Source organism: Argiope bruennichi, chromosome 4 (genome assembly GCF_947563725.1).
Source record: "Argiope bruennichi chromosome 4, qqArgBrue1.1, whole genome shotgun sequence".
Classification (NCBI taxonomy): domain Eukaryota; kingdom Metazoa; phylum Arthropoda; class Arachnida; order Araneae; family Araneidae; genus Argiope; species Argiope bruennichi.
This window is the reverse complement of record NC_079154.1, coordinates 67,246,199-67,258,500: the sequence shown is the minus strand read 5'-3', so window position 1 is coordinate 67,258,500 and position 12,302 is coordinate 67,246,199. Positions and strand designations below refer to the sequence as shown.

At 29.3% G+C, this 12,302-nt stretch overlaps 1 protein-coding gene across 2 annotated transcripts in view; it reads left to right on the top strand.

Annotated features, from left to right (window-relative positions):
• LOC129966637 (endoplasmic reticulum-Golgi intermediate compartment protein 1-like) overlaps window positions 1-12,302 on the top strand; it is a 76,195-nt gene that overhangs the window by 3,225 nt on the left and 60,668 nt on the right. For both annotated transcript variants that reach the window (XM_056081136.1, XM_056081135.1), the window contains exon 2: window positions 1,297-1,431. In XM_056081136.1, the coding sequence (XP_055937111.1) occupies window positions 1,297-1,431 (135 nt within the window). The remainder of the gene's footprint in view (window positions 1-1,296; window positions 1,432-12,302) is intronic.

Below are 12,302 nucleotides of genomic sequence, written 5' to 3'. Positions count from 1 at the left end.
AAGAAAATACTGTTCTTTAATTAACTTGCTCTCAGTCTAATAGACATAGGCAACTTCCTCATTGGAAATACACCTTTATATGTAAATACTAATTAAATATTATCCTTGATAGTATGCCATAAAGGGTTTGACAAAACATTTTATAACATTTGGTAGATTACATAATAAGTTTCTTAATTCAAAGTAAACTTTTATGTAATATTAAATTTTTATCAAGATATCATGTTTTTCTTTCAAGTTTTCAGATATTTTATATTTAGCTACTGATTTTTGTAAGAGTGCTATTTGAAAGTTATATATATAAAAGTCTGGATCTAATAGCCATCTAAAAAATCCACTTAATTCACATAAAAGGGGGGAAAAAGTAAATTACTACTTAAAAAGATTAATTTCTTTTCTTTGATTCTTTTTGCAAATTTATATTATGAAATCGTTATTATAAATTAAATTTCATTAGGACCAGATTAACAAGTAGGCAAATACCTTAGAAGCCCTATAACATTGGAAAGAAAGGAATTCAATATTTATTTTCGATTTGCAAGACTCAAGTTATCGAATTTATTCAAATTAAAATCAAGTTTCTAAGTTTCTGAACACTAATGTTGACTTGTTTTCATATTTTAAAATTTACTTGCATCTCGGAACATCCAAATGGCAGATTTTGATATTTCTTGGCCTTGGGCAATGCAGATTATGAGATTTATTTTAATAAGATAGTCAATTTAATTTCACATTTTTAACTTGTTAATAATTCATTTTAAGTTCATAATTTTTATTTTAATGTTTTTCTTTTGTTTTTATTTATCTATTATAACTTTAAACTTTTCTACATTGATGTTTCTGTACATTGTTATTGAAGCAAGGGTGCAATTTTATAAATATTCAAATTACTAAATAAACATATAGGAACCTGAAAAATTATACTTGATAAATGTACTTAAAAAATGTAATTCATTTTATTGGGTGATATAGCAATGACCTATAAATCTTGGCTTTATGATCATAAGACTGCATTTCATTACCAAATTCCATAAAAGATATTTGTAAGAGACTTTTAGGATTATAACTTTAATTGTCATACGTGTGGTTACGTTCTGTGATGTGAAAGTTTGGAGACTGTGATCAGAATGGGATATTATTCTTGTAATCTGACTCAATCCCATATTTAACAAATAAAGCCCATGGAGATTTAGAGTAACACATTAATCTAATGTGGCTGGTAAAAATAAGTATGACTTTGTTGAAAAATTGTAGATTTTCGTATTTCTTGCCATACATTTTATTTTTGTTTTTCAGATTTGACATTTATCGAAAGATTCCGAAAGACCTGACTCAACCTACATTAACTGGAGCTGTGATTTCAGTGTGTTGTTGCTGTTTCATATTACTTTTATTTATATCAGAATTTCTTCATTTCATTAATGTTAATGTGTAAGTATTATTTCAAAAAATGTTTTGATTCTTCTGATTTATCCCATGCCAACATTGAATCACTGAAGATCGCAATTAGCGTCCATCAATTGCATACCATTAATGCAGAAATACAACTTCTTCCAAAAATTCTTCATTACGTAATTTGTTATATTTTTGTTAATTAGCAATTAATCGTGAAAAAATCATATGCTAATAGAGACTTACTAGACTAAAATGGTTTCATAATTAATGTTCATCAAATGTGTATGGTTAATTCTAAGTACTAATCTATTAAGTTTAAACCAACCAAAAAGCAATAAAATTTACATACATTCATGCAAAAATAAATTAGCAGCTGTTGTTTCCTTAGAATGATTATAAAATCTGTTTTCTAAGTAGACTGTGGTTGCCATTGTCTTAATATTGGGATTGGTGGGTTGTAGGTTAGTCTCAATTCCAGGAATGATCTGCCTTATAAATGAGTCTATTCATTCTGTTAAGGATACATATGCGTGTCTGATATCATGGTGCTTAAATTTAAAGAAGTGGGGGCTGGCTCAACTGCCATCCTTATAATCTGATTACTATTTAGTCCATCCTAAAGTAGCCTTATGTTGCTTCAAAACTGGATGGTGCTTTAACTTATCTTACATAACCTTGAATGCTGAATACTTAAAATATTTAATAAATCAATAGATATTGTCTCTTTTGTACTTTACATAAAGACAAAGACTGTGAAGTATTATCAAAAAATTAGCTCTTGCTTTTTCATTTTTATCCTCATTTCTAATTTTCTTAATTATGTAATTGAGATGACATTTATAAGGAAATTCAGTAACACAATATATTGACATTCGATTTGTTATTCTTGTTATCTCTGTATATGTATTTATGTTTTTATCTGTTGACTTTTCACTACTGTTTGATTTTGTATGCTGATAAAATTCAGCTTACTTTTTCTTCTTTTTTTTATATTGCAAATAAAATTGCTTTTTGTTCTTGTTTCTCTGTTTTTAAAAATGAATTAAATTTTTCATGGTCCTGTTTCTTTTTTATATACCTGGTATAGTAAATCAATCATAATAATCAATTCATTATACTAGCAGTTGTGATCAGTTATTAAAAACAGAATTTGATCCTATAAAGGATATTACTTTTGAAACAGAAGTGTTAAAAAATAAAAGTTTATGTAGGACGAAAGTGGGAAATATTAAAATTGTACATATTTTTTATAAATACTGTTATGTGTCTACTTTCCAAGATTAATTATTTTTACGAGATTCAAAACTGATTTTAAAAATTTTACTTCATAAGAATTTTTTAAAATGCATGTATTTTATTTTAAAGTGTTGTGTTCAAAGAATTTTTTCTTCTAAAAATTTGATTTTAGCTTATTTTGTTTTATTTGCTTTAATGTCCCAAGTATCAAGAATTAATTGATTATCCACCAATCCTTATTTGCTTGATTCCTTGATGCTTTCAAATGCATTTTATATTCTTAGATATCATCTAGCTCTTTTCCTGTGTGTTAGAACAGCATGTTTGTGCTTGGTGCTGTAGCTTGCACCTGCCCGTTTCATTGTGGGTGTTATTTGATCAGACACTTGATGTTTCTACGATAGTTGTGTATACTCTGGTAGAGGACATATTTTGTCTCAATAAAATAAATTTAACGAAAACATAGAGAATTTCTTTTTACATTTATTTGTAGTGGGATCCAAACTGAAGGAAAAAGAAGGCAGTTTAAAATATCTCATAGGTAAATTTTCTTTCAGAAGGTAGAAGCATGGATTATTGAAGAAATGACGCATGCTTACTTAGTGCATCCTTTATGTAATTATGGTATATATTTTGAGAGGCATAAAAATTTAACAGATACAATTTTACTTTAAGTTTATTAATAGAAATAGCCTTATTTGCACCAGGCAGTAATTGCTAAATAATACATGATAGTAAACAAACTCTTAGATTCAATTGGGACAGAAATTTATGAAACCAATTGTTTTGATAAAAATTGTATTGTAATGTAAAGTGTAAAAAATCAAAGAAAAAATTGCATATATCAATAAAACTTCATTTTAGTAGACAATTCCAAAAAAATTTAGAATGCTCTCCGGAAGCTTTAGATAATACTCTTATCTTACTTAAAAAACAAAGAAAGAAAAAAAAAAATGTATACTATTAGAAAATTTACTCTATTTACTATTACTGCATTTCTTTATGAATGCATGCTATAAATTTAATAAAAAATATTTTGAAGTATACTTTATTTCAAGACAGTAGGAGCAATATTTTAATAAAAATAATAATAAAAGCGAGCTCCCAATCTCAGTCTTACATTCTCCAGTAATTAGGTTGTTTTTTTAAAAACCCATTTGTAATGCATGTATTCAGTGATTTACAATTTCTGTAACCTAATAAATAAATAAATTTTTACACCTATTAAAATTTGTTAATTTTGCAGTAACTTGAAAGGGAATTTTTAATTATCTGCATTAAATATCTCATTCATTATTTCCATTCATATATTGATTCATTCATTTTTTACTGGCATTATCATTCAAAATGGTGAAATTAGTTAAAAAGCAGCATAAATGATGTATCAATTTATCCCTGATTATCTGGAAAGAAATATTTTGTATAATTTTAACTTGCTTATATTTTTGAGCATGTCGTTCTTTTTCAAAAATTTGATAGCTATTTTTGTTAAATTTTTGAAATATTTATTTTAAATGATTGCATTTTTTTACATTTATTAAATTTGATTTTTAAATGGAATTCAAAGTTTTAAATTAGAGCTAGAATGAATTTCAGAAGTAAACATTTTGTTGTTTCAAAACAAGATTTGATTTTCTGTTGACTCATTTATTGCTTCAAGCTTTATACAAATTCTGTTATTCTGATTTTCATGTAAATTTGGGAATTTCTCGTTGAACTTATCCAGGGATGTCTTAGGCATTTTTTTAATTGGAAGAATTATTTAATTAATTAAGTTGAGCATTTAAATAGAATTAAAAAAATTCTTTGAAATATTTTTATACTATGTATATATATATATAGTATAAAAAACTATTGTATATTTTAAATTATTAAAAATATCGCTTTTCTATATATTATATTAATTTCTTTAGTGTAGTGTTTATGTTAAATTTAAATAAGTGTATTGTCGTAACTTTAATAAGTAATTTATTCCATATTTTAAATGCATACGTTTTATTTTTAATAAGTTTTATCATCTTTTAACTCTCACAAACTCAAATTTTTCTAATTATTTTTAAGTTTCTGAAATTATGTTGAATCGTTATTGAAATAGTGTTAGATAATATACCCTTTTTTTTTGAGTGAATAATATATTAAAATTCCTTATTAAGAAACTTTTTACGAAACAAAGTTTTTACTCATTCTTTTATATGTATTTGGCGATTTCAAAACTTTTATTTGCCTCATTTGTCTAAGGGCGTTTTTCTCTAGTCAAAGCATTTTCTCACGTTTCTTTTCTTCAAAAAATGGATTGACATAATTATGGAACAATCCACCTTTTAGAGCTGTCTTAAGTTACAGATTTATTCCAGTGAAAAAGAAATCTCGGACGTTGACGATGCTACAAAGCACATGAAAACAATATAAATCTAGCATTCAAGCTATTTATTGGATTAGGAATTATTTTCTTTTTCATAGTTTGATGTCAAATGATTCATTCCAAGCACAATATCTATAGAAAGAGAATTTAATACTGATGGAATTTGAAACTGCTGTATATAAATATCAGCTTTGAACAAAATATAAAAAGGAATTACTTCTTTTTTTTATTCTTGTTATTTTCAACAGACCGCATAAAAATCGAGAAAGTATTGTCCGCTAATAGATTATATAAGTGGCTAATGTATTGTTTTCGATACGAGACAACGCAGCAGCGGAGTACGAATTTTCAGTATGCACTACATATTATTTTTATCGTTTTTGTATACGAAGTGTATGAAGAGAAAATGTAATTGTAAAAAAGAGAGCAAGAGATTCTCTGAACTAGGGAGTGGGGATCACGATTTCGGATTCATGTTTTTATGTCTGTATGTCAGAGTGTATGTGAATATGATAACTGAGAAGTACCATTAAATTACATGGATGAAATTTGGCTGGCAATTTTACAGCCAAAATCATCGCCCTATTGATAACTTTGAGTGACTTCTGTTTAAATGAAAGTTTACTGCATCACACCAAACTAGAATTTTTCTATGACGATAACTCGCGAAGAATGGTAACTATGTACTAACTTAGTAAATATTTTTTTAATGCGACCCCAAAATCCTTTGCGAAATTTTGATGTTTGGCCGTTATTGATGAAAACTGGTCCCGCATATTATAGTTAAAAACATTTATAATTGCATTTATTTGCGTATACATCCACCGAAAATAATAATTACGTCTTTAGTTAATCCGTTTAAATACGCGCCAATGAAAAAACTCAATAATTTGATTTTACGCTTTATCGTGGCATTGATTAAAAATGCATTTTTAAAAATATTGTGGGGAATGGTAAAAAAAAAAATATAGCGATAAAATATTTTCAAACATTTACGGTCAGATAGGATATTTTTTGAATAAAAAATGCGCACCTCGAAGAGATTTTTAAATTTTTAGTAAACTAAAAATTAAGGAAACTTTAGACGTTTTTCTCCAGAAGTACAGAAAATATTACAGCACAAAAATAAATGTGCGTCATTTTAAAATTCCAAAGTTTTGTAATGATACCAAATTAATTCCTATAAAGTTTTTTTTAGTGTGTAATTTTAATTAATTCTCAAAAATATTTTTCAACTTATTTTAAAAAAAAAACGTATTTTATTGTTTCAAAGAAACGCAAATTGTTTTCATTATTCAACAAATATTTCATCCTGGATTTTTCTTCCATTACTGACGATAGAAGTATGAATATATGGCTTATGTTCTTCATAATGAGTAGGTTTCTATTTTAACTATGTTTTTTGTAAAAGTTTAGAAAATTTATTATATTTACAATTAAGGTTTTATCTCCACAAATAAGCAATTATATGTTTTTATTTAAATGTGGCCAATTTTAAATAGTTTCAGCAAGAGTGATTGTATATTAATTTAATTATTTGTTTTAAATTAAATTTTAAATAAGATGATAAAAAAATGAGAAACATAGTGTAATAGGCTTCTAAAATAGTGGTACGTATTGCATTGCTTCTTTGCAATCTTTCAAAGACAGATGCTCCTATTTTCTTATTTATCGTATAAGTAAGTATAAAGAGGAAGTATTATAATAGTCAAAAATTCGAGCTCGATATTTTAACGGATTTTCTCGTTTTAGATCTCCGAAAAACGCATTTTTAGAATTATGCCTGTATGTGAACATGATAATTCAAAAACGTTTTGAGCTGGATGAAAATGAAATTCGGTTTAGGGACTTAACACCAGATTTGTAGATTTCCACCAAACTTTAAACGAAATCCGCTCAGAGGAAATCTGTCTGTTCGAGTACAAGTGGACACTATAACTACAAAATATAAAGAGATAGACCGATAAAATTTTATATACTTATTTAACGTCCAAAATGCATATCCGTATTACATTTGGAACCAAATCCGAATGCGAGGGGGGTGACCGACTGTCTATCTGTAATTTTGCTTGCAATAACTGAGAAACGCAATGACTTAAATATTTGATATTTGGCACGTGATTGTATGGTTCCAGTTGTACTGTGTCAGTTCTTGGTTTCAATCTTTCGAAGAAAAAGTGTCCAAAATACATATTTTCGATTACATACCAAATTCATGCCCAGAACACATTTCTGGCACTTGTATATTAACCGCATGCCAGTAATTAATCGCGGAAAAAAAATCGCCGAAGATCATTTTCTAATAGGGTCTTTCGTAATTATTTGTCTGTTAATACTCAAGTGGCGTTTTTCTTTATTATACTACGATGCATACAGCACTGAAATGCAGGGTTGAAATAAGAAACCGAGCATTTGAGCTTTTATAGCCTTGCTCAATGACCGCAGTATTATGCGGAGGAGGAGGCTGGGGGAGGGGAGTAATATATTTGTTAGGGAGTATACGAGAAGATTTCGAGGAGGTCACCAAGAAGTAAATCTAACCAAACCAACATTATCGTATTAAACTTCAGATGTATATATAGACGCTTTCGCTGTGCGTCAAATTACTTCTGTCGTAAAGACTTATAGGCCATGAATGTTTTTGATTTGCAGCAAGTAACTGTTGAGTAACAAAAAAAAATTGACGTTAGTTTATTGCGATAAAATTATGAAAAAAACAACCAAGATGCTATGTACTATAAATTTTTATTGGATATGTCGTATAATATTTATATGACATGATGTTAAAATGGGAGTAATAATAAATAACGTCAGAGTTATAGTAAGAAAGCTATAATAAAAAAAATTAATGACTTACGTCATGTTTTTAATGAGCAAAACATTATTTTTGCTTTTTAATATTTTGACTTTAGTCACTGATAAATGAAATGGTCGTTTTAGGGAAAGCAACCTGGAATATCATTGCACCCAGTTTAATATTTCGGAATAGAGTCATAAGCTACTTGTCTCTATAATTAAAGGGAATTCGATTTTAAACACTGTACTAAAACACTGTATATCATTCGATGTTATATCACTCACTTTTGAAATTTTGTGTTTGTGTGTGTTCGCGAACGCAATAACTGAGGGGTATAGTTTTCCAACCGATGAATTTATTATGTGTTCTCTGCTCCAAAATTTATTGTGTCGAAATTTGGAGGAATTGGCCAGCGCGACAAAGAACACATCCTAAATACATATTCGATTTTGTTACCATAATAATTTTACATCCACACAGGATTGCATATGCAAATAAATAAATAATAATAAATAAAATAAATAAATAATAATAATAATAAATCATTGCATTGCGATATATAGTTAATGAAAATGTTATTTGCTTATTTGCCAATTTATTATGCGTTTGCATATGTATTTCTTTGTATTTGCATATTCATTAGCATGCGGAAATCAGCTGAAGAACATTTTCACTATCTAATTTGCTTGATTGTACATATGATTTTAAAAAAATATTCCCATCTCAGGCACGAAAACAAGTAAATGTCGTTTCATGCTGATTATAATTTCTAAAGTCATACATGGAAATTAACCTGTTAATTATACATGCAGAGTTTGTGAAAATGAGGCTGCAAATGTAAAATTGCTTTGAGGCCTCTATCGAATGTCTTCGATATGCCATCGGCTTAGCTTTGCAATATACATCGAATAGACTTTGAGAAATTTGCAAAAAATCGTCTTTGTCAAATAAACTGATGAAATGGAAACGTTGGTGGCAAGAATTATTTTGCATAATTTTAGTTGATTTTTACTCGTGAAGCGATGGCGTTGGTTGCACAATGCACACCTGGAATAATTTTTGACCACACGTCATAGGAGACATCTCTATGTCAAAATAATTGAGGAAGTCTGGAAGCGGCCTCTATAAATTCTTCATGCAAACAAGTAATTAATTCTCGTTTGAAATAAATGAGTAAAAAGTCATATTTGTAGATTGTGTTTAGTTATGTTACTACAAAAAAACTTTCATTGATGTGCAGCTTTGATTTCTTTTGTTTGATGTCTATCTCGTTTTGAAGTTATATGAGGAATATTATGAATGGACTCTTAAATTTCAGTTATGAACTGAGAAATTTCATAAACTTGGACCAGTTAACTGCACTTGAGCCAATAGTTCATTTTTTTTAGTTTTACACTTCAAATGCTCATTAAGGCATTTGATCCAAGATGGATAATAAAAGTCCAACACATACTTGGTCTCTTTTGGGATAGAACCGTTGGTTTTTGAAATCTTTCTGTTTAGTTTCTGTGTTTACATCTCGAATCTTTCTTCCACATTATTTAAAGATGATACTCATTTTCTTTGTTTTTTTCACTTTAAAAGAGATAATGGAGAATTTCTATTTCAATTTTATTCTTGTGTGCAAAAGATTGTCTACTTTTATGTTCTAAAGTATAACTTTATAAGTTTCTTGCCACTTTGTCATGTTGCGAAATTCACACATGTAGCGTGATATGAATTTTTTTTTTCTTTTATTCGCAATGAAGTTAAAGAATATCCAAGACAAAGCATGAAATAAACAAAAGAAATTATGCCTACAAATAAAAAAAAAATTACGAATCCCACTGTCAAAACATGAGAACTGCGAAATACGAAAACAATGGTGAATGACAGATTCAACTTTAGAAATGTCAACATTTGAATTCAAAATTATAAAAACCTTTGGAAAAAAAAGTATTTTTTTCTGAAACTTATGCCAGAGCATAATCTTTTACGAAGTTATAATCTTATACGAAGTATACAAAGAGAAATTATTGCAGCAAATTCAAACTCGATACTTCAATGAATTTTCATGTTTTAGACCACCCTGTATCCGAAAAACGTATTTTTGGAATAATGTCTGTCTTTAAACTTTATAATTTAATGAAAAATAAAATTATATGCTACTTTCTGTCAATTATTATTAAATGTTGGATGAGATGAATCTCTAAGTTTGCATATCTGTCTCTATGTATGTGATCGCGGTAATTAAAAAAAAAATGCAATAATCTAGATAAATAAAACTGTTATGTAGTTTTTTCTTTAGAAATGTAGAGGTGTTGTAAATTTTGATCCAATTCCGCCTACAGCGTGGCCAATTTGTCAGTGCGTATATGGATTCGCATGTGATACTTAAAAAATAAAACATCTTGACAGTGAATGAAATTACTTATTATGTCCACTTCTTATTATGTACCAAAATTATGCATCTGTAATAAAATTTTGACTTTATGGGTCGAAAAGATGTAAAATTCATTCTCGATTATTTTCTTTGTATACGAAACACTAAATGCTGTATATTATTACACATGGAAATCGAGATTGAGGTGAACATTCCCGCTTGCAGTCTTATCGTAATCTTCGAGTGTTTGCCGCGTCTCTTTCCAATTTTCGCGATACTTTCAGGAAATTTATATTTTTATACGGAGAATCAAACAGAAGTTGTTGCTTTGTCTACATAAATAGAGAAGAGAGATCTCACACGTTTTTTGAGTAATAGTATTAAAGTATTCATCAATGGGAAAAGAATTTAAGAAAGGATCCAAAGCAATAAATTTTACAAGTCTACAATACCTGTCCTAGAAAATTCCCTGGATTTTATCTTTCTGTACTCAAGGCACCAGAAAAAATAATGGATTTCTCGTTCGGTTCTTGATAAGAAGAGAATTGTGCAACCAATAATTTCGATTCGTAGACGGAGAAAAAATGCTATTCTAAAAATATTGTTCCCTTATTTTAGATGGTATTATAATAGTCATTTTTCATTTTTAAAAAGTGAAAATTAAGTATGAAATTAACATTTTGTCCTGTTCCATTTTCCTGTCCTGTCACATTTTCTGATAGCCTTTATGTTTAGAAATATTGCTTAACGTTTAACCCTTTACTATCCTTGCATTTTTCCTCAGTTTGGCGTGCCGGATTGAAATTCAAAAAATCTGACCACTTTACTTAACACAATTTTTGAATTGAGATCTCAGATTGTTGATTGAGGCTATATATTAAAAGCCTATATTTTTATACATTGCGCAGCAGCAATCTAAGATCTTAAAAATGAGCTCATTTTAATTATGTTAGAGACTTTTTTTTATAGTGTAACACTCTCATTGACAATCAACGCGACCCGTTTTAAATTCTTGTTTGGAAGGCTCGGCGCGTGCTAGCGTGATCCTCCTCCAACATTGTCTTATTCTTTTCGGGATGAATTAAAAATCAAGGACCTCCTCTTTCCTGCCATTGAGTAAGTAAGAAAGCGAAATTCCTGCAGTGCATCCGTTTCTTAATGAAAACCCCCTTTTGTTTTCGAGAAGAGCAGCACACAATGCTTCTCTCGGATGGATCGGATCGGCGATAGAGAGAATTGAATTGTCGAATCTGGATCACCGAGTCAATGGCGGGAAGTTGGCAGCGGCTGTAAATGGGCAAAAATGCCCGTTTCCTTCCTGCCGATTCGCTTGATTTCCGGTCACTGATCTCCGGGAATGACCATTGTTTCTATTGTGCCCCCCCCCCTCCTTCCTTCTTCAAAAATGCCACCAATTTTTCCGTTTCTGTATTATTTCTTTTTGTGTATTCGTTTGAACAGTTGACGTTTGCGTGGGCCGAATAGATAAGAGAGGGTATTGCGACCGATGATGAGGGAAAAGTTCGTTTACACCATCCTTTTGAATGTGGTTCACACAGAAAATTAGGTGTGGGAGTAAAGTGTAGAAGTGCCTGAGTTTCTGTCAACGGAAATCCGAGACCTTGAGGTGTTTTACACAAACACGAAACGGACAATCATTCGTGAAATTGGAGAGATCCTCAACGCGATATTATTCTTATCAATAATTGTTATAGCGCCATCATTACAGGAGACGACTACAAATCTCGTTGGACTTAGTCGAATTTAATGTATGATCTGGGAATTAAAATGTAGACGCTTGTAACAGCTGCACATCGCTCCTGTTGAAAATGGAAAATCTTTTAAGCAATGTAGATAGTTTATCTAAAGCAAAGGTTCTTAAAGTATGGTTTCAACCTCAAATAAGTTCACTTAATACAGTTTTGGTATCGTAAAATCTTTGATGGTATGATTTTTTCCTCGATTCTAAAATGTTAGTAACCAAAAGTCATTGAAAAAACCATATTGATCGAGAAATTGAATGAAAATGTTTCAAGCGAACATATAAAATTCTTTTTTAAAAGAATCATATTTCATTTGTGCTTTGTTTTCGTAATGTACATATGTTTGAGACGGTGGAGATTTTTGAGCGTGATTTTAATGACGATTAC